The sequence below is a fragment of the Bubalus bubalis genome, chromosome 3 (genome assembly GCF_019923935.1).
Source record: "Bubalus bubalis isolate 160015118507 breed Murrah chromosome 3, NDDB_SH_1, whole genome shotgun sequence".
NCBI classification, from domain to species: Eukaryota; Metazoa; Chordata; class Mammalia; order Artiodactyla; family Bovidae; genus Bubalus; species Bubalus bubalis.
In genome coordinates, this window is record NC_059159.1 from 44,627,149 (window position 1) to 44,646,856 (window position 19,708).

A 19,708-nucleotide genomic window follows, 5' to 3' on the forward strand; every position below is an offset into this window, starting at 1 on the left:
GAAAAATCATGGCTCATCTCCTTGGGCTTGTCTCTGGGGCAGGAGGCAGCAGCCAAGTTCCCACCAGAAGGGTGGCTAGCTCTCCACTCTCATGTGGTCAGCCAGGCAGGGAGGATATCTCACCTTCAAGGGCAAGACGCTTTCCAGGACATATCACAAGGTGCATGGGGACACATCAAAGAGGCCAGGTAAGAGCTGCAACTGATTAAAGTAATGTTGAGTTGGACAGTGGATGCTGCCCCAAGAATGATGGAGAAGGGCGGGAGACCTCACTTGCTCACAGTCTTTTGTCATCCTTATTAACTAGTTTCTGGTGATTTCAGACCATTCAGTTGCTGCCAATAAACTGGTTTTGCAGTAAGAGAGGCAGCTGGGAGTCCTGGACATGGGCCCACAGATCTGAGTGTGCATCTTGGTTCTGCCACCCTGGCTACCCTTTCAAGCCTCAGTTTCCTCATCTGTAATCTAGGCACAGAACATCTATCACACAAGATGACTGGAGTAAAATAAATGAGAAGAAATGAAATGACAGGCATACAGAGCATCTCCAATAGTTAGCTATTGCTGTTCAGTCGCTCAGTCGTGTCCAACTCTGCGACCCCATGGACTGCAGCACGCCAGGCCTCCCTGTTCATCGGCAACTCCGGGAGTTTACTCAAACTCATGTCCATTGAATTGGTGATGCCATCCAACCATCTCATGCTCTGTCATCCCCTTCTCCTCCTGCCCTCAATCTTTCCCAGCATCAGGGTCTTTTCCAAGGAATCAGTTCTTTGCATCAGGTGGCCAAATTGTTGGACCTTCAGCTTCAGGATCAGTCCTTCCAATGAATATTCAGGGTTCATTTCCTTTAGGATTGACTAGTTTGATCTCCTTGCAGTCCAAGGGACTCTCAAGAGTCTTCTCCAGCACCACAGTTCAAAGGCATCAATTCTTTAGCGCTCAGCCTTCTTTATCGTCCAACTCTCACATCTGTACATGACTACTAGCCGCTATTAATAATAAGCTGCAGGGGAAGTGGTCTCTCTCTGGTTGCAGAGCCCCTGGCCGAGGCACTCACTAGGGCAGAGGGTGTCTCTTCAGAGTTCAGAGCTGACACAATCTAGGAGGAGGGTAACTGGATCTTGGAAAAGGTCTTTCTCATTTCCTTGTTTCTCTCCTTTCAAATTCCATCTCAGGAACTTCAGAAGAGATGCCAGGCCCCACCTAAAGAAACAGCTTAAGGGAAAGACTTAAGCAGCGAGCCCAGTGAGGGGCCAAAGGCAGGACCTTGCGGAATGTCCAGGGAAAGCTGTTTTTTACCCAGACGGCAGGATAAAGTCCAGGACAGTGGGCGGGGGCCCAGCTGCTCTTCCCTGAAGCAAAAGTCAGTGTCTAAATCCAGGGTGAAAATAGTTCCCTACCCCCAAAGTCTCTGTCCTGCTTTGGTTTCCTTCATTTCCTTCATAGTACGTGTCACACACATCATCTGTTCATTGATTTTTGTCTGACTCTCCCCACCTGAAAGCAGGGGCCGCAGGAACTGAGACTGTGGATCACAGCTGTGTCTCCAGCACGAGGAAAAGGGTCTGGCTCATAGAAGATGTGTGAGTGAATGACGGAATGAACGAATGACGCCTGCGCCTGCGATCACTCCAGCTCCCACTGTAGTCCCAGATCAGATCAGATCAGTCACTCAGTCGTGTCCGACTCTTCGCGACCCCATGAATCACAGCACACCAGGCCTCCCTGTCCATCACCAACTCCCGGAGTTCACTCAGACTCACGTCCATCAAGTCAGTGATGCCATCCAGCCATCTTATCCTCTGTCATCCCCTTCTCCTCTTGCCCCCAATCCCTCCCCGCATCAGAGTCTTTTCCAATGAGTCAGCTCTTCGCATGAGGTGGCCAAAGTACTGGAGTTTCAGCTTTAGCTGAACATTCAGAAAACGAAGATCATGGCATCCTGTCCCACCACTTCATCATTCCTTCCCAAGAAATCCCAGGGCTGATCTCCTTCAGAATGGACTGGTTGGATCTCCTTGCAGTCCAAGGGACTCTCAAGAGTCTTCTCCAACACCATGGTTCAAAAGCATCAATTCTTTGGCGCTCAGCCTTCTTCACAGTCCAACTCTCACATCCATACATGACCACAGGAAAAACCATAGCCTTGACTAGACGGACCTTTGTTGGCAAAGTAACGTCTCTGCTTTTGAATATGCTATCTAGGTTGGTCATAACTTTCCTTCCAAGGAGTAAGCGTCTTGTAATTTCATGGCTGCAGTCACCATCTGTAGTGATTTTGGAGCCCAGAAAAATAAAGTCTGACACTGTTTCCACTGTTTCCCCATCTATTTCCCATGAAGTGGTGGGACCGGATGCCATGATCTTCGTTTTCTGAATGTTGAGCTTTAAGCCAACTTTTTCACTCTCCACTTTCACTTTCATCAAGAGGCTTTTGAGTTCCTCTTCACTTTCTGCCATAAGGATGGTGTCATCTGCATATCTGAGGTTATTGATATTTCTCCCGGCAATCTTGATTCCGGCTTGTGTTTCTTCCAGTCCAGCGTTTCTCATGATGTACTCTGCATATAAGTTAAATAAACAGGGTGACAATCTACAGCCTTGACGTACTCCTTTTCCTATTTGGAACCAGTCTGTTGTTCCATGTCCAGTTCTAACTGTTGCTTCCTGACCTGCATACAAATTTCTCAAGAGGCAGATCAGGTGGTCTGGTATTCCCATCTCTTTCAGAATTTTCCACAGTTTATTGTGATCCACACAGTCAAAGGCTTTGGCATAGTCAAGAAAGCAGAAATAGATGTTTTTCTGGAACTCTCTTGCTTTTTCCATGATCCAGCGGATGTTGGCAATTTGATCTCTGGTTCCTCTGCCTTTTCTAAAACCAGCTTGAACATCAGGAAGTTCACGGTTCACATATTGCTGAAGCCTGGCTTGGAGAATTTTGAGCATTACTTTACTAGCGTGTGAGATGAGTGCAATTGTGCAGTAGTTTGAGCATTCTTTGGCATTGCCTTTCTTTGGGATTGGAATGAAAACTGACCTTTTCCAGTCCTGTGGCCACTGCTGATTTTTCCAAATTTGCTGGCATATTGAGTGCAGCACTTTCACAGCATCATCTTTCAGGATTTGGAATAGCTCAACTGGAATTCCATCACCTCCACTAGCTTTGTTTGTAGTGATGCTTTCTAAGGCCCACTTGACTTCACATTCCAGGATGTCTGGCTCTACGTCAGTGATCACACCATCATGATTATCTGGGTCGGAAGATCTTTTTTGTACAGTTCTTCGGTGTATTCTTGCCATCTCTTCTTAATATCTTCTGCTTCTGTTAGGTCCATACCATTTCTGTCCTTTATCGAGCTCATCTTTGCATGAAATGTTCTTTTGGTATCTCTGATTTTCTTGAAGAGATCCCTAGTCTTTCCCATTCTGTTGTTTTCCTCTATTTCTTTGCACTGATCGCTGAGGAAGGCTTTCTTATCTCTTCTTGCTATTCTTTGGAACTCTGCATCCAGATGTTTATATCTTTCCTTTTTTCCTTTGCCTTTGGCAAAGTAGTTCCCAAACTTTGTTACATTGCAGTCACCTGGGGCATCTTTAAAAACAGCTGACTCCCAGCTCCCATCCAAGCCATTGGGATTCGGTTGCTATCTGATATAACCTGGGCATTGACTTTTTTTTTTTTTTTTTTTTTAATTTTGGGGGCTGCGCTGGGTCTTTGTTGCTATGTGCGGGCTTTCTCTAGTTGCAGCGAGTGGGGCTGCTCTCATTGGAGCGCACAGACTCTCACTGTAGTGGCTGCTCTTGTTGCCAAGCACAGGCTCTTGGGGCACTGGCGGCAGCACACTTGCTTAGTAACTGCAGCAGGCAGGCCCTTGAGCACGGGATCAGTAGCTCCAAGGCATGTGGAATCTTCCTGGACCAGGAATCCAACCTGTGTCTCCTGCATTGGCAGGCAGATTCTTATCCACTGCGGCACCAGGGAAATCTTGGGCACTGACTTTTTTAAGCTCCCAGGTGAGTCCAGTGTGCTGCGCAATTTTGGAACTGCGGCTTTACTATCCACTCCTAAAAATCAGAGACGTGGGCTGCCAGGTCTGGGAGGAGGTAGGGAGGGTCAGGGGAGGCATTTGAAACAGAAGAGAGTTGTTTATGCTCTTAAGGGTTTGCAGTCACCTGACTTTACAGAGAGTAAAGGACAGGGAAGTTTTCCCTCCTTGACCTCTCCCAGTCCAAGTCAAAGACCTTGTTCCATTTCCTCCTCACTCGCCACCACCTCCTCTTAGAGGATTGGGTGAGTCAGAGGGAAGGCAGGTTCTCTGACCATTTTCCCTGCTTACTGGGTTTGCATGAGTAAGAAAACCCATTGTTTACATGAGCACAGGTTGACAAAAATAGAGCCTAGCCTTCTAACACTCAGCCCGTGTCCAGAGTCCGTAGGACCTGGTCCCAGCCCAACTGCATAGATATCAGCCAGACATCACACAGGACCGCAGACCCTGGGGCAGATTGCTAAGGCATCCAAGCCAAAGGACAGACACCAGCACTGAGGTATTTGCCAGTAGAAGGGGGCTCATGTTTCCGGGACACACACCTGGTCCAAGACCTGCTCCTGGGCTAGGTAGGGTAGGAAGTGATGTGCTGTCCGAACCGCAGCTCCCAGAGCAAGGGGTGGTCCGGGGTGCCTCTTCTTCCCTGTGCAGCACAGACCCTTGGACAGGCCCTCGCTGGAGCAGTGGGGGAGTGGGAAGGTCTTTCCCTCGGGGTTAAGAGGCCTCTGTAATCCCATGATCCCTCCTACTTCCTTAGTACCTGTTTCTCTTTCTGAAGCCAGTACTGATGTTATCCAAGGTTGAAATTGTGCCCTGGGATGGAAAGCTGAGACTTTGTTTTGTGTGTGTGTGTTTTTGGCCACACCCTGCAGCATGTGGGATCTTAGTTTCCCCAACCCAGGATTGAACCCGTGCCCCCTGCAATGGAAGAACAGAGGCTTAACCACTGGACCGCCAGGGAAGTCCCAGAAAGCTGAGACTTGTTTAATACTTGGGGTGATGACTTTGGAATCAAGAGAAGACAAGTGCTAGGGGTGAAGTCTGAGACAGCAGCGTGCAGGGTTTTTTTCCACACAGAGAGCAGTAGCTGGTGATACGGTGTTTGGACAGAAATAGAGTCCAATGTGTGACCAGGTTTGACCAGTTTGACAGTCCTGGTTGATGACTGATATTCGTCTTGGAGAGCCCTAGACAGAGAGTCAGGAGCCTGGTGCTAATCCCGGCTCTGCTGTGAACTGTGAGAGGAGAAGCCATCTCTCACCTCTGGACTTGTCTCCTTGTTTGGAAATGAGTGGTTTCACTAGTGATTTGAAACACCTTCTAAGCCATGGCACACCTTGTCCACGTGCAATTTTCTGTGGAAGCCTTCATGGAAAGCAGATAGAAGTGGAGTTATTCCTATTGCTTATGTAGAGCACACCCTCACCCTGCTTTTGCAAGGTCTCCATAGAACCCTGAGGGTTTCAAGGAACCCAGCCTGAGAACTACTAGACCTGATGCTTGCCCCCTGCCCAACTCTGGTATGATTCATGTTGTTCTCTGTTTGTTCATTTGGCTCATGTTGGTTGGCATCGGTTGTTTGACTAATGTTAACACCAGGTAATGTTCAGAGAGCTCTTTTCCTGTTTTTGTTTTTTTTTAATATTTATGGGCTTGTAGGATCTCAGTTCCCTGGCCAGGGATTGAACCCTCACCCCTTGCATTGGAAGGTGGATTCTTTTCTTTTAAAAAAACATAATCATGCTCATTGGTTTTTATTTTGGTTTTTTATGTTTATTAATTTATTTTTGGCTGTGCTGGGTCTGCCTGGCTGTGTGGGCTTTTCCCTAGTTGCAGTGAGTTGGGGCTACCTTCTAATTTGAGGGCTTCTCATTGCGGTGGCTTCTCTTGTTGTGGAGCATATGCTCTAGGAGCACAGACTTCAGTAGTTGTGATTCTTGGGCTCAATAGTTTCGGCTCCTAGGCTCTAGAGCACAGGTGAAGTGGTCATGGTGCTCGGGCTTAGTTGCTCCATGGCATGTGGGATCTTCCTGGATCAGGGATCCAACCTGTGTCTCCTGCATTGGCAGGCAGATCCTTTACCATTGAGCCACCAGGGAAGCCCCTGGAAGATGGATTCTTAACCACTGGACCATGATGATGCCCTACTTGCTTAGCCTGGCCTCCCGCATGGCCCCAAACATGTACAAAATGTTTTCTTTTCACACCCTCTGATGCTGAGCTAACTCCTGCACTGTGCAGCAGAAGGAAAGTTAACAAGGGTAGATAACCATGGTACAGAGAGAACTCACTAATCTCTTTCCTCACCTGGATCACCCAGGTGATCATGTGTTTTCTGCCCCCATCAGCTTCTGGAGGACCATTAACTCCTGCTTGTCAACATTCCATCTGCTTCTCTCTGGCTTTGGCATTCAGCGTCATGGGAGTGTGCTCCTATCAACGGTGGCAGAATCAGTTTCATGACATAAGAAGAATCCATTAGAGTGACGCAGTCTGAAAATTACTCCTGGGTACGTTCCCTGGGAGAGGGCTTCTGTTTTTAATGAGAATGTTATTTCTCCTGAAGAGACAAGTCGGACCCCTTAGGAGATTCACAGCGCCGGGGCAGCATGTGAGGGCATCACCTCCCTGCCGCTCCCCACCTCGGGCCTGTCTGACCCCATCCCTAGGAAAGAGAGGGTCTGGCACTGGCAGTCAAGAGCCCTGTCTCTACTCATCTGATATCTCGCCGTGTGACTTTGGACAAATTCCCAGCCTTCTCTGAGCCTCTGTCTTCTCATCCATAACATGCGGGATGAGTGTTTTATTTTATAGTATTTATTTAATTTATTTATTTGGCTGTACCAAGTCTTAGTTGCGACACACAGGATCTTCAATCTTTGTTGCGGCATGCGCAGTCTTTAACTGTGGCCTGTGAACTCTTAGTGGCAGCATGTGAAATCTATTCATAGTTCCCTGACCAGGGATGGAAGCCTGGCCCCCTGCATTGGAAGCAGAGTCTTAACCACTGGACCACCAGGGAAGTTCCTATCATTGCATTTTAAACCTCACAACTGGAAGAGGCAAGGTCTTGTTCCCACTTTTTAGAGGTGGAAACTGAGGCTTTGAATTATTACATGACTTGCCCATGGTACACTGTAGAACTGGCAGGCTTTAACTCAGCTTGTCCAATGCTAGCATATTGTGATACTGCTCTCTGTCATTCTACTTCTTAGGACAAATACCTGGAGATGCTCCCTACCACACCAGTTTCAGGAGAAATAGAGAGGGATCAGTAGCATCACCCCCTCCATGGAGTTCTGGACCATGTCCATCAGGTTCCCCCTGGTGAGGGCAAGGAGGGGCTTGCCAGTCTGACTCTCCACTAACCTTGACTGGGAGAAAGCCAAGATCACCTTAGGTTTCTGCTTCTCTTCCCCTGTTCTGGGTGACCCTGTCATGTGACCTGCCTTCTGGAACCTCATAGTCCTTAAGGGGCAACAAGAGACTTGGAAGGAAAGAGGAGAAACTGAGACAGAACTCCAGGATTCAGTGCCACCCTAAAACCTCACCTGAGGGAGCTAAGCTAAGGTCTCAGGGTGGAGCTGAAAAGGCAGAGCAGGCCCAGGGTGCATGGACTCATTCAGGCAGCACACCTTTGATGAATGCCTAAAATCAAGTGTACCCACTGGCTCAGGGTGCAAAACAACCCATGAAGTAGACAGTGCCAGTCCCATTTTACAGATGAACACACTGAGTCTGAGATGTCATAGAACTTGTCCTAAGACTTGCAGCTGGCCAAAAGGATTCAAACCGAGGTCTGTCTGATTCCAAAGCCACTGCTCTTTCTGGTACACCACAGTGCTCCTGAGTGTTAGGACTGTGGGGGTGGACACGAAACCAGAGTGAGAAACAATCTGTGGCCTCCACATGTAGATCTCAGAACTGGAGCGCATAAGCAGGGAGGAGAGGGCCAGTTGTGATCGAGTTTCCACCTACACTGCCCCAGCCTCCTCCCACATGCAACCCTGGCCAGAAGGCTCCCCGCCCTCTGGCTAATGCTGTCCATTTTGGAGAGTCCCCAGCAGGTCTGGGAGCCTCAGTAGAATGCTTTGCCTCAAGAGACAGGCCCTGGTAAACAGAAAGGCAGCTGGAAATTTGTTTACAAGGGAGATATTGGGGCGAGAGGAAGCTGAGAGCAAAGAGCCAAAGATAAGGGGGCTGAAAAGCTGTGTGTGTCTGTGTGTGTATTGATGTTGGACCAAAGGGTGCTACCCATACCAAAGCGCCACCTCGTTGGTCAGTGAGAACTCAGGGATGGCCAAGATAGCTTCACATGGGCTTGAACCGGACAATTAGGAGGGTAAGTCTGCTCTGAACCCTCCCCTGGTTACACAGTGCAACGTCAAGTCAAAGGGAAGCCACACTTGCAAAATTTGCTGGTTTACAGTTTGCCGTCTTTTAATCTGCAGCATAATGAAGAGTTATGAGGGAGCACATTTTTGACTCGTTATATTTACTAAGCTCCAACAGAAAGTCCTTTCCTTCTTGTTTTGATTGTTTTTTTTTAGTTCTTGTTGCCGCTTGCTTGGTTCTTTGTATTCCAATACTGGTTAAAAAGACAGCTTTGACTTTACACCACAAGGTCGGGAAAGTTGTGGGTGGGATTCAGGATGAGAATCAATTTAGGAGTCACTAGACTCAGGCTGGTGGTGGTGGCGGCAGTGGGCGTTGACGGCGGGTGTAGGGGCTTGTCGGCAGGTCTCAGTTCGCGTCCGCAAACGTGAACCAGGAAGCAGTGACAGCAAAGTCAAAGTAGCTTGGAGTGGGTAGCGGCGGCCACAGCGCCCGCCTGAGAGGCGCGTGAATTTACAAACTACGGAATCCCAGGGCCCCGGCCGCTTAAACGCCGGCGGCAGTAACCTGGCGGCGCGGGCTCGGGAGGGCCCGGCGAGCTCCACCTCCGGAGGCGCCCGCTGGGGCCCGGGGAAGGGGGCGTGGCCCGGGCCCGCCTCGCGGCCGCGCGGCCAATAACTGGCATTGCCCTCGCCACCTGCCCCTACCTTAATGGGCGGGGTTACCTGGACCCCGCCCCCCGCGGCTCGGGTTCCCAGGCCGCGCTTCCTTCTCCCCTCGCCCCGCCCCCGGCGCGAGGTCCCGCCCCCTTCGAACCCGGAGCCCGGGCGCCTCGTGATGTCACGGCAGCTTTAATACAAAGAACCCTTCGGCCCACGCGGGTCTCCCAGCAACGGGCGCGGGTGGGGGCGGGGTCGGCGCCGTCAACTGGTGCCGAACCCGGCACGCAGTCTCGGCGCTCACCGGGCTGTTCCCTGCGCTGAGTCTCCGTTCGCCCCGCCGACCCGCTCCCGCCCGTTTCTCCTCTGCAGCACGCGGACCCGCGCGCGGCCGGACGGGGATGCGCACCCCGCCTGCCCCCGGGGGCCAGGTAAGCAGCTGCTGGGGGTGGGGGGAGCTTGGGGCCCCGACGACGCGCACCTTGCCGGGCCCATGGGCCCGGGACTGGGGAAGTTGCCGGATCACGGAACTTCGCCCGCAGTCCGGGCGCCGGCTCCTTCCCTGGGAGGGTCCGCCCTGGCCGGGGAGGTCCGGTTACCTGCGCCCGGCTGCGCTGGGCCGCAGGGGTGTAAGTCGCCACCCCCGACCCTCTCCGGGTCCCTGGTGAGAGGGTGGGCAGCGGTAGCCCCGGGGCGCGAGGAGAGGCGACCAGTTCTCTCCTAGGCGCCGTTTCAGAAAGTGTTTAGAGGGGGATCTAGTGGACTGGGAAGGAGGTTTGTTTGCCCGGACTCCTCCCTTGAGACATCCCCCGCCCCCGCGCCCCACCTCGGCTCCCAGGGCTCCTGCCCCTCCGGGGCCAGTGTTGCCCTAGCTCCCTGCCCTTGGTCCTGCTGAGTCCCAAAGCGGGCCGTGCACGGGCCAAGTTTTCCCGTAGCTCTCGCAGGCTGCACGGACCGTGTTCCCGGGCTTCCCTCATCTCCAAGGGTCTCTGCCAGACAGGAGGGAGGACCAGCCTGGTTTGGGGTTTGGGCACAGGGCCCTGCTCCTTCCCAGCGGAGGCCGGACGTGTGCGCGGGCTCTCAGCTCCTAGCTCTCAGGGCCCCAAGAGCCCTCAGGTCCGCCCCGGTAGTCGTGGCAGTTGTCACAGCCGCTCGTTTGCGGGCGACAGGCGTCTCTGAGGTCTGGGCGGAGCAGAGACTTGGAGAACCGAGTGAGAGCTGCAGGAACCCTACGCAGCCCCGGACTTTATTTCTTCCCATCCTTGCACACCCTCCAGGGTACCTCTTTCCACATGTTCACTTCTCCCCTGCTCTCCTACAGATGGCTGGAGGGGCACATTTTTCAGCCCTGAGGGACATGCCTGTGTTCCTTGACTGATTTACAGGCCACCTCCTCAAAGGAGGGTGAGGGAGCTGGGCTCTGGTACTCAGCGTGTGGGGCTTGGGTGGCAGCCCGCTGGGCTGGTTCCTGGTGATCCACCAAACCTCTGTCCTCCCTTCCTGGAGCCTGGTGCTCATCGCAGGGGCTCCTGGAAAGGGAAACCCCCAGGTCCTTTCCCTGGTGAAATGTATTTACAGTGAGGGCTGGGAAGAGGGTCCCAGCTGGTGCACCTCAGAACCCTGCAGTAGGGTTCTCTTATCTCTCTCTCTTTGTAACCATCTAGCCCAGCCTTGGTGGAGTCTTAGAGTCACTGATTTTGACTGGCAAGTCACTGGTCTTGCCACCCACTCGCCACCAGCTTACTCCACGATTGTCCCAGGCTTTACCCTGCTCAGCTGACATTCATGAAATGCCAATTATGTGCCCCGGGGACTATAAAATGTGTACACTTTCCACCCCTCCAGGTGTTTGAAGGCTGTTGGGAGGTGGGGGACTGATATCCTGGGTTGAATTGCTCCCTGCCCAACCCTGCCCCACCCCAGCTCTCAAGGAGGAGTTGATCTGGCTTGTTTCCAAGGTCCCTGTGACTTCACCCAGGTGCCTGTGTCCCCTTTGGGATTCTTAAGTAGCAGGCAGTACAACTCGGGCAGATGCCAACTGGGAAACAGCTCTGTAATTTGGAGACCCTGGCTTTGATGGAGACGGTGGGGTAGATGACTAAGGCAGGCAGGAGATAAGACTGTACCTAGAGGATGGACAGGACCAGCCAGACCAGGTGAGCAGGCAGGAGGCGTGGCCTTTGCCCCGAGGAGGACCAGTGAGAGACTGCCTGGAGCCTGTCCTTGGAAAGGACTTTCGTTCAGCTGAGGGCAGAAAGAAGAAATCAGAGTGCCTGGAGCAGCCTGCCCTGGGGAGGCACTAGGCTTCAGCAGGAGAACTGGTTGGTGAATATTCTCCTGTTCTCCACCCTCCCTCCCTCCTGGCCTCTCTTCAGAGCATTCAGGCCCCTCCCCAAAGCACACTGGCCCCTTCATGGCCTCCTAGCCCCTTCCCCTCCTGCAGGGACCAGCTACCCCCACAGCCAGGGCTTTCTCTTCAGCTGCTCACCTGGAGCCTTCTCAGCCCTCATCTTCCAGCACCTTCCTCATTCCTCACCAAGGTGGCTAGAAACTTCTTTTCCTAGGGCTCCAATCCTCCCTCTGAGGTGGCTCTTATGCCAAGGGATGTTTCACAGCTGATTCAGCTTTAAGGGGCTTCACAGTTTCACTTTTTATTTATTTTTAAAATAGTTTTATTTGTTGGCTGCGCTGGGTCCTCGTTGCTGCACGGGCTCTTCCCTAGTTGCACAGGGCAGGGGCTGCTCTCTAGCTGTGGTGTGCGGGCTTCTTGGTGCAGAGGCTTCCGTTGTTGCGGAGCACGGGCTCTAGAGCACAGGTTCAGTAGTTATGGTGCACAGGCTCTGTGGCATGTGGGATCTTCCTGGACCAGGGATCGAACCTACATCTCCTGCATTGGCAGACAGATCCTTTACCACTGAGTCACCAGGGAAGCCCTCACTTTGCCTTTTATTTAGGTGTAGATAGAGAAGAGGCGAGCAGGTAGAGAGAGGTTCAAAGTAAAATAGCAGATGAGCATTTCTGGGAGGTAGACACCTCAGGGACTCAGGACCTTAGACAGGGGGCAGGGGTCAGCCTGGGCAGAGGGAGCCCACCCTCTAGCCCTGTGCCCTGTTCCCCACCGCCCCCTGCCCCCAGCACAAGGCTTATTGCCTTTGGACGAGGAAGCATCTCTGGCATTGTCTACTGCCTGGGCAGTGGGCACGGTGCCTTGGCTCTGCAGGATCCCTGGGGGTGGACGTTTTCCTCTGTGACTTGGCCCAGCAACTGGGCATTGATGGCATCAAGTCACTGGCCTCTTGAATGAGGAGGACCGTGCAGGACCATGCCTGATCCCACAGCTGGATAACTTGCCCACGGCCAGCTGAGCAAGGGACAGGCGTGCTGATCGGGCAGACCCACCTGGTGTGCGTCTGGACATTGTGTGAACACATCCCCGGGCTGTGGTACACGGTCTCCTCCTCCAGGCGGTCTCCAGGGCACAGATCCTTCCCCATACCTATTCTCCCAGCCTGCACCAAGCGCGTTGCCCGGCATAGGCAATTCCTTCATTCAGCAATGGTTGAGCATCTAATTCGTGTTAGGTTCTATGCTGGACACAGTGAACCCAGCCAACAACAATCCCTGCCTTCAGGGAGTGCACTGTGACAACAGAGAACAGGCGAACGGGGAAAGCCTGCAACGTGAGAGGTGCCGAGAGAGAAAGCAGGGTCCTGGGGAGTGCGCAGAAAGGTGTTTGAGAGTGGGGAGGGAAGTCCTCCATGAGAAGCTGGCCTCTGACCCCAGAGGCCTGGAGGAAGGACCATGGCTGACGAGGTGCACCCACGGACCTGGAGGGAGGCCACCGAGATCGGGGGGAGAGAGACAGGGGCAGGTGTGCTGTGCCACGGGCCAGCCGGGGTGCCAGGAGGAGAGCAGCTGTGTAGCTGAGAACGCTGCGGGCACAGATGCGTTTCAGTGCTCGGTCCTCATCAGGCCCCTGCTCTCGAGGGGTTTGGACATGAAGGCGTTCCTGGGGAGAGGTGTGGGGGTGTGGCCATCTCTGGGTCACATGAGCCTGTCTGAGTAAATATGGAAACTGTCCTTGTCAGACTGTTGTTTCCATTCCACAAGTCGATACCAGCAAAACCCACCTAGATGGTGTCCATAAACGCTAAGTCGGTAGATCACAGTCGGGGCTGTCCCCCTGTCCCCACGGGCCAGGTGCTGCCAGGGGTGCGGCAGGCGCAGCCCTCAAGACCCTCAGAGAGCTGGCAGCCTACACTTGACGTCGCTCTGGCTGGCCCCCACCCCGCGGCCCCCAGGGCTCAGCTTCCTCGTCTCCTCCTCCAGCTCCCTGGTTTCCCTTAGCGCCATCTTCACTCCCTCTACCCGTGGCCAGGTGGCAGCTCACCTGTGTGCCCCAGTCTCCTTGGGAGCCCAGCAGAGGTTCTCACGCACCTGGGCAGCAGCCTCGGGCTCATCTCTTTGTAGCCGAGGGCCCTGATGGTGAATGTGTGTGTGAAGTGGAAGGAGACGCTGGGTATCCAGAAACAGTGCATCCTCCCAGGGGCACGTGGAGGTCTGGGGGAGGCGGGCTCCCGGTGACCTTGACACAGCTCCTCCTGGCAGACAGTACAAGTAATAGTGACTTTTCTAACCCCTCTTCTTGACTTCTTTCAAAAAATGGGAAGTTGCCCGACTGTTGGACATGTTTTTAATTGATTCAACCTGCTTCGTCTTTCCAGACAAGTGGGTTCTTCCCCAGCAATGTAAACATGAGTCAAACAAAAACAAAGCTCTATAGCAGTTATTATTAATATCTGCAGCTCTGCTCATGGGTGCTTTTCTCTCTTAAGGGATCGAAAAGAGGAAGGCCTAATCAGAACGGCAGTGTGGGAGAGTGGGTGGGAGCTAGCTCACCCTTGAGTCATCTTTTATCACCCCCACCCTCCTGCGCTCCGCAGGCCTGATTTCCATTCAAAGGGACCACGTGCATTTCATGTAGCCAGCGCTGTCGGCAGTGGACCAGAGAGCAGAGAGGAGTCTTCCGTCAGCCCCAGACTTCAGTCTACCTCCTAGGATAGGAGAGACATAGGAGCAAGTTTCTTCTTCTTCTTCTTGCTCACCTGTTTTCCTGGGAGAAATATCTGCTTCAAAACACAAGTGCTCAGGCACCCAATGCCTATTTTCTTAAAGCAGGAAAAAAAAAAAAAAGTGTTACAGCCAGAAAACACCTGCATGTAGATCCCTGGCTCTGCTGCGTGAAGTTGTGGTTCTTTGGGCAGGCTACCTCAACTTCCTGGGCTTCCCTGGTGGCTCAGTTGGTAAAGAATCCACCTGCCAGTGCAGGAGACACAGGTTCAATCCCTGGGTCAGAAAGATCCCCTGGAGAAGGAAATGGCAACCCACTCCAGTATTATTGCCTGGGAAATCCCTTGGACAGAGGAACCTGGCAGTCTACAGGCCATGGGGTCGCAAAGAGTCAGAGACGACTTAGTGACTATACCACCAACCACTATCTCGACTTCCTGAGCCTCAGTTTTCCCACCTGTAGAATGGCTGTGATAATACTATCCACCTTATAGGGTAGTAATGCAGATAACATGAGCTCCTCTGACCTGCAGTGCCCACAGTGGGTTCTGACTCTTGCTCAGTTGGCGCCTGGTGGATGGTTGGGTAACTAGGGCCAGCACAGTGTGGTCCCTGAGAGCCTGGGCTCCAGAGTTGGGCTCTCTGGGTTCAAGTCCTGGCTCTGCCAGTTGCTGTTTGTGGAATCCTAGGCAACTTATTTAACCTGTCTGTGCTTCAGTTTCCTGTGTGGGAAAAGAGAATGATGCTCCTGCCTCCCTCTAAGGTGGTTATGTGGATCAGATATGTAAATATATGGGAAGCATTTAAAACAACGCTTGGCATAGAAGCCAACTGTTATTTTTAGTTCCTTCAGGTTCTGCTGGTTTGATTCTTGTGACTGATAGCCATACCACCTAACAGGACTGCTTTTTATTTTTATTTTTTGGCTGCATCTTGTGGCATGTGGGATCTTTGTTCCCTGACCAGAGAGTGACCCCTCACCCCGTGCATTGGAAGCACAGAATCTTAACCAATAGACCGCCTGGGAAGTCCCTGACAGAACTTCTTGCAGCCTCGAAATAGGAAGGTGGTGGGAAAAAAACCGTACTACCCGAGGACCTTTATGGGAGGAGCAAGATTGTACTTCCTTAGCCTCTGGGCTTTTTTTTTTTAATCTTTAAATATTTTCACTTCTTGTAGATAACTTAGATTTTTTTTTAATGTATTTATGTAGGGCTGTGCTGGGTCTTCATTGCTGTGGGGGCTTTTCTCTAGTTGCAGAGAGTGGGGGCTACTCTCTAGTTGGGTACGCGGGCTTCTCACTGCACTGGCTTCCCTCATGGCGGAACATGGGCTTTCAAGCCTGCAGCTTTTCAGGAGTTGTGGTGCATGGGCATGTGGAGTCTTCCCGGACCAGGGATCGAACCTGTGTCCCCTACATTGACTGGCAGAAGCTTAACCACTGGACCACCAGGGAAGTCCTTCTGTGCTTTTAAATAAGCCAACATGGCCTTTGCAGATGCCGACTCTGAGGTTGGATGAAGTGACTGCTGCCTGCCCAGAGGCAGTCTGTGAATGAGATGCAGAGCGTGTTCCCAGATGCCAGCCATCTCCTCCGGGGCTTGGTGTGGGGCTGGGCCTGGCCCTTCCTCCCAGAGGCTGCCTGCCTGATCTGCAGGGCTTTTTCTACCCAGGAGAGGGGGTCTGCGCCGCTGCCCTTCACCTCCAGCCAGGGCCTGCCTGTCTGTCCACCTGTGATCAGCTGGAAAAGCCAGCTTAGACCTGGGCTGCCCGCCTGCCGCTGCCATGCAGTCCCCGCCTTATTGAAGCATTGCGGCTCTGGCTGGTTGCAGGCCCCGGGAGAGTGAGAGAGGGGCTGGATGGAAAGGTGTGGGCTGTGCAGCCACCTGGCTACATCGAGTCATTGCCCTCAGGAGTTTTCCAAGGAGCAGAACTGCCTGTCCCTCCAGCTTGGCTACTCGGAGGTCTGCAGCACTCCTGAGGCAAAGCTGGCCAGGCCAGCTAGCCAGGTGGGTGGTGGTTAGGACAAGCTCTGGCTGACAGTGTTGAGTAACCTTGAATTGGTGGCCTTCTGGCAAAATGAGGGTCCTCATTGACAAGGCAGGTCTGGCCAGTACATTGTTGTGTGATTATCTGTACAAGTTATTAGCAGAGAAGGAGCTCACAGTACAGAGAGAGAGAGAGAGAGTGTGTGTGTGTGTGTGTGTGTACACACACATGCATGCATGGAGTTGTCACCTGCCCTTCAATGAGTATACACACAGCCAAGGAATGGCTGAGTCCCTTTCCCCTCTAATACCCATGCTATATTTTATAGATTCTAAGACATGCTTTTTTCCCCACGTTTTAACATGTCAAATTGCTGTGTGTCATACATTTATTGGTGTGTTATAATTTGACAGTGCCATCTCTTAGCATACTTGAAATAACGGTGCATCTTGAAATCAAAGGCATCTTGGATTTAATGAACCACAGAAACTAGGTAGCCTGTAGAGGACTTATCAGTGCCCAGTTTCTTGAAGGAAGGAAGCAGAGCCACGTTATAGTGGTGGGAGGATTTATGACATGACATTCTGATGTGGTTCAAGGGAATGAGCTTGGAAACCGGGCAGACCTGGACTCAGTTTCCAGCTTTATAGCTCAGAAGCTGTGTGATCTTGGGGAAGTAGTGCGACCTCTCTGAGCCTCGGGTTCTTCCTCTACCAGTTGTGGGTCATGGCTCCACAGCCATCAGGATTGTATGCTGTGGCTGACAGTGTGGCTTTCGCTGTTCCTCTCTTGCTGGGTACTGACCGTCTAAGGTCACACTGCTTCCTTCCGCCTGGGTTGAAAGGGAACATGAAGGCAGCAAGTGGGTCCCTGGCCTTCCCAAGGGAGGGAACAGAGGGAGGCTGGCCTTCATTCCCCGGCTTCTTGACTCAGTGTATAATCCTTGAACACATCTTTTCCTTCCTTCCCTCCTCCTCCTCCCACTTTGCCCAAGTTTTCATTTTCACATGTGTTTCCCTTTAGCAATTTTCTTGCAAATCTCTCTCCTCTCCCTTTCTGTAAAATCTTCCCACATGTAGCCTCTTTGGAAAGCTCCCTGTGCTTGGAGCGGGGAGGAGGCTATGCCCCGTTTCCAGGATGGCACAGGCCCCTGGTGCCTCAACAGATAGTGGTCAGTGGTCTAGTGTGCTGTGGTCCCTGCAACCCTCAGCTCAAGTCCAACTTCTGATGCCACCAGCCTGGCTTATTCTGTTCCCACGGCGTGCAGAGCTCAGCCTGAGAGGCTGCTGCAATGCTAAGTGATGGACCCTGCCATCGCCAAGAGTATTTAACATTCCTGTACCTTCCTTGCTGTGCTGAAAGCAGATCTTGTTCAAATCCTAGTCCTGCGGTCTTGTCAAATTGCTTAACCCCTCTGAGCCCCGGTTTTCTCACCTGAACCATGGCTGATGCACAGAAACACCGGGCACGTGCTAGGTGCCTGATAGATGTCTTCTTTCCTGGTCTTCCTCAAATGTTTAAGACCACTTGTGTTTCTTCAGCTGGGCACCAAGGGCTCAGGGAGTGCCAGCCAACAATGTCACTCCAAGTAAGTCCCCTGAAACAGATGAGGAGTTCAGGGCAGGGAATAGGGCAGGTGAAGGCACAAGGACCCACCTGTGTAAGCGGGATGTGATGGGCGAGCTGGCTGGGCTGCAGGGGAGGGAACAGGGTGACCAGTCAGTACTTGGCACAGTACTTGGGGGTGAGATTAACAAGGTGGGGGCTGCTCACTAAGGGGGGAGCAGGTCTGAGGGAGCAGCAAGTTGAGATTGAGGCCCCATGAGATGTCTAGCTGAAAGTGGGCCACACTGGAGCTCAGCGAGAGATGCAGGCTGGAGGGAAACTGTCAGAGTGGGCTGTGGTCTCTTTTTTTCATAATCTCTATGGCTGCACTGAGTCTTAGCTGCAGCACTCCAGATCTTTGATCTTATTACAGCATGTGAGCTCTCAGTATGTGCAACATCTAGTTCCCCAGTGAAGTGAAGTCGCTCAGTCGTGTCCAGCTCTTTGTGGCCCCATGGACTGTAGCCCACCAGGCTCCTCAGTCCCTGGAATTTTCCAGGCAAGAGTACTGGAGTGGATTGCCATTTCCTTCTCCAGGGGATCTTCCCAACCCAGGGATTGAACCCGGGTCTCCTGCATTGCAGGCAGACGCTTTACCATCTGAACCACCAGGGATAGCCCCTTCTAGTTCCTCAACCAGGAATCAAACCTGGGACCCCTGCATTGGGAGCACAGTCCTAGCCGGAAGTCCCCAGCTGTAGTCTCAGACCTTGTTTTCGTCTGCGGTCTCTCTCTGCCCCTCTTGAGATCCTGATGAAAAGCCAGTAGCCTGACTTCCTCCATTTTGCATACAGTGTCGGGGGTCCGTAGCCCTACCCTTGATGAGATCTGAGGGTGGACCTCAGTTATTTGCATGTACCAAGGGGTGTAATGCATTAAACCAGACCTAAGAGACATGGAGATGTGGGTGGGGTAGAATTTTGCTCAAAAGGAGCCCATATCAGCTGGTGCAGCGGCTTCTCTGGGGCCCCCGGGAGGCAATGCTCCTGCCTTAGGTTGGGGGGGGAACCAGTGGGTTAGGTGTGCTAAGGCTGGGACAGAAAAAAAAACTGCCTGCTCAGTAACACTTTTCTCCTTAAAATGGTACGTAAGGGGCAGGGGAAGTGAATTAGAGGACCCAGCCTGGCGTGTGCCTCTTTACCCGGTGCCCCAGGGAGGGTCATGGGCGGAGGTAGGGCTCACTGTGGGGAGGGCGCCCTGAGATGGCTGGAGGGCTCAGGGAGCCCAGTTCGGGGATGGGGGTTATGGGGGACGTGGAGAGAGGGGGGAGGGGCTGCCATCCCAGATGCGGTGACTTTCTAACTGGGGGCTTGTTCGGGGACAGGCACGTGTGGCTCAGGGAGGAGTTGTGTTTCAGGCAAAAAGGAACAGCACGTGCCAGGACGTGGTGGGTGAAGCTGGACAGGAGCTTGGGGTATGAGGGCTGGCAGTGTCCTGTCCTGGGGCTGTGTGCGCTGGTCTGAGGAGTCAGGACCTGGTTTTTCTGCGGCCAGTGGGGAGGCCACAGGCTCTGTGAGGGGGACTGGAGGGACTTCTGTAGTCCTGGACTCCCGGGGGGCCTCTCACCTCTGAGCCCCACGCTCAGTGGTTGGACCTGGTGCTCTCCCCTGTCCCCACTGTGGGGTGGGGGTCCTGGGAGGGGGCCTGGCTCAGTCCACCCTGGGCAGCCATGCGCTGGTGGCCCTGGTACTGGGCTTCACCCCTGGAACCTGAAGCTTGGGTAGCTGGACCTGGCAGAGGCCGTAGGACAAAAAGGAACCGCTGGACTGAGCCTGCCAGGAGCTCAGTCCTGCTGGGGACCTTGAGCTGATGGAACGCGCTGGGAGGGTGGCTCTGCGGGGTGGGGAGGAAGAGTCATCCTGTCATTGGCCAGCTGATCCCACTGCCTGCTCCAGGTGCTTAGTCACTAAGTTGTGTCTGACTCTTTGCGACCCCATGGACTGTAGGCTCCTCTGTCCGTGGGATTTCCCAGGCAAGAATACTAGAATGGGTTGC

The 19,708-nt window shown here is 53.0% G+C and overlaps 1 protein-coding gene and 1 long non-coding RNA gene across 4 annotated transcripts in view; one reads left to right on the plus strand and one right to left on the minus strand.

Moving 5' to 3' along the window:
• Positions 1 to 19,708, plus strand: part of RAB11FIP4 (RAB11 family interacting protein 4) — a 111,760-nt gene that overhangs the window by 58,980 nt on the left and 33,072 nt on the right. The window contains exon 1 of one of the 3 annotated variants that reach the window (XM_044939532.1): positions 9,210 to 9,480. The exons of the other annotated variants lie outside the window; for them this stretch is intronic. Within the exon in view, the coding sequence (XP_044795467.1) occupies positions 9,451 to 9,480 (30 nt within the window). The 5' untranslated portion in view covers positions 9,210 to 9,450. Of the gene's footprint in view, positions 1 to 9,209; positions 9,481 to 19,708 lie in introns of those variants that run through there. 3 annotated transcript variants of the gene reach the window in all.
• Positions 11,725 to 14,392, minus strand: LOC123332691. Its single transcript, XR_006549654.1, has 3 exons — positions 13,440 to 14,392; positions 12,449 to 13,107; positions 11,725 to 11,936 (listed from the first exon to the last, which is right to left on the minus strand). It is a non-coding gene; the product is annotated as an uncharacterized LOC123332691 (long non-coding RNA).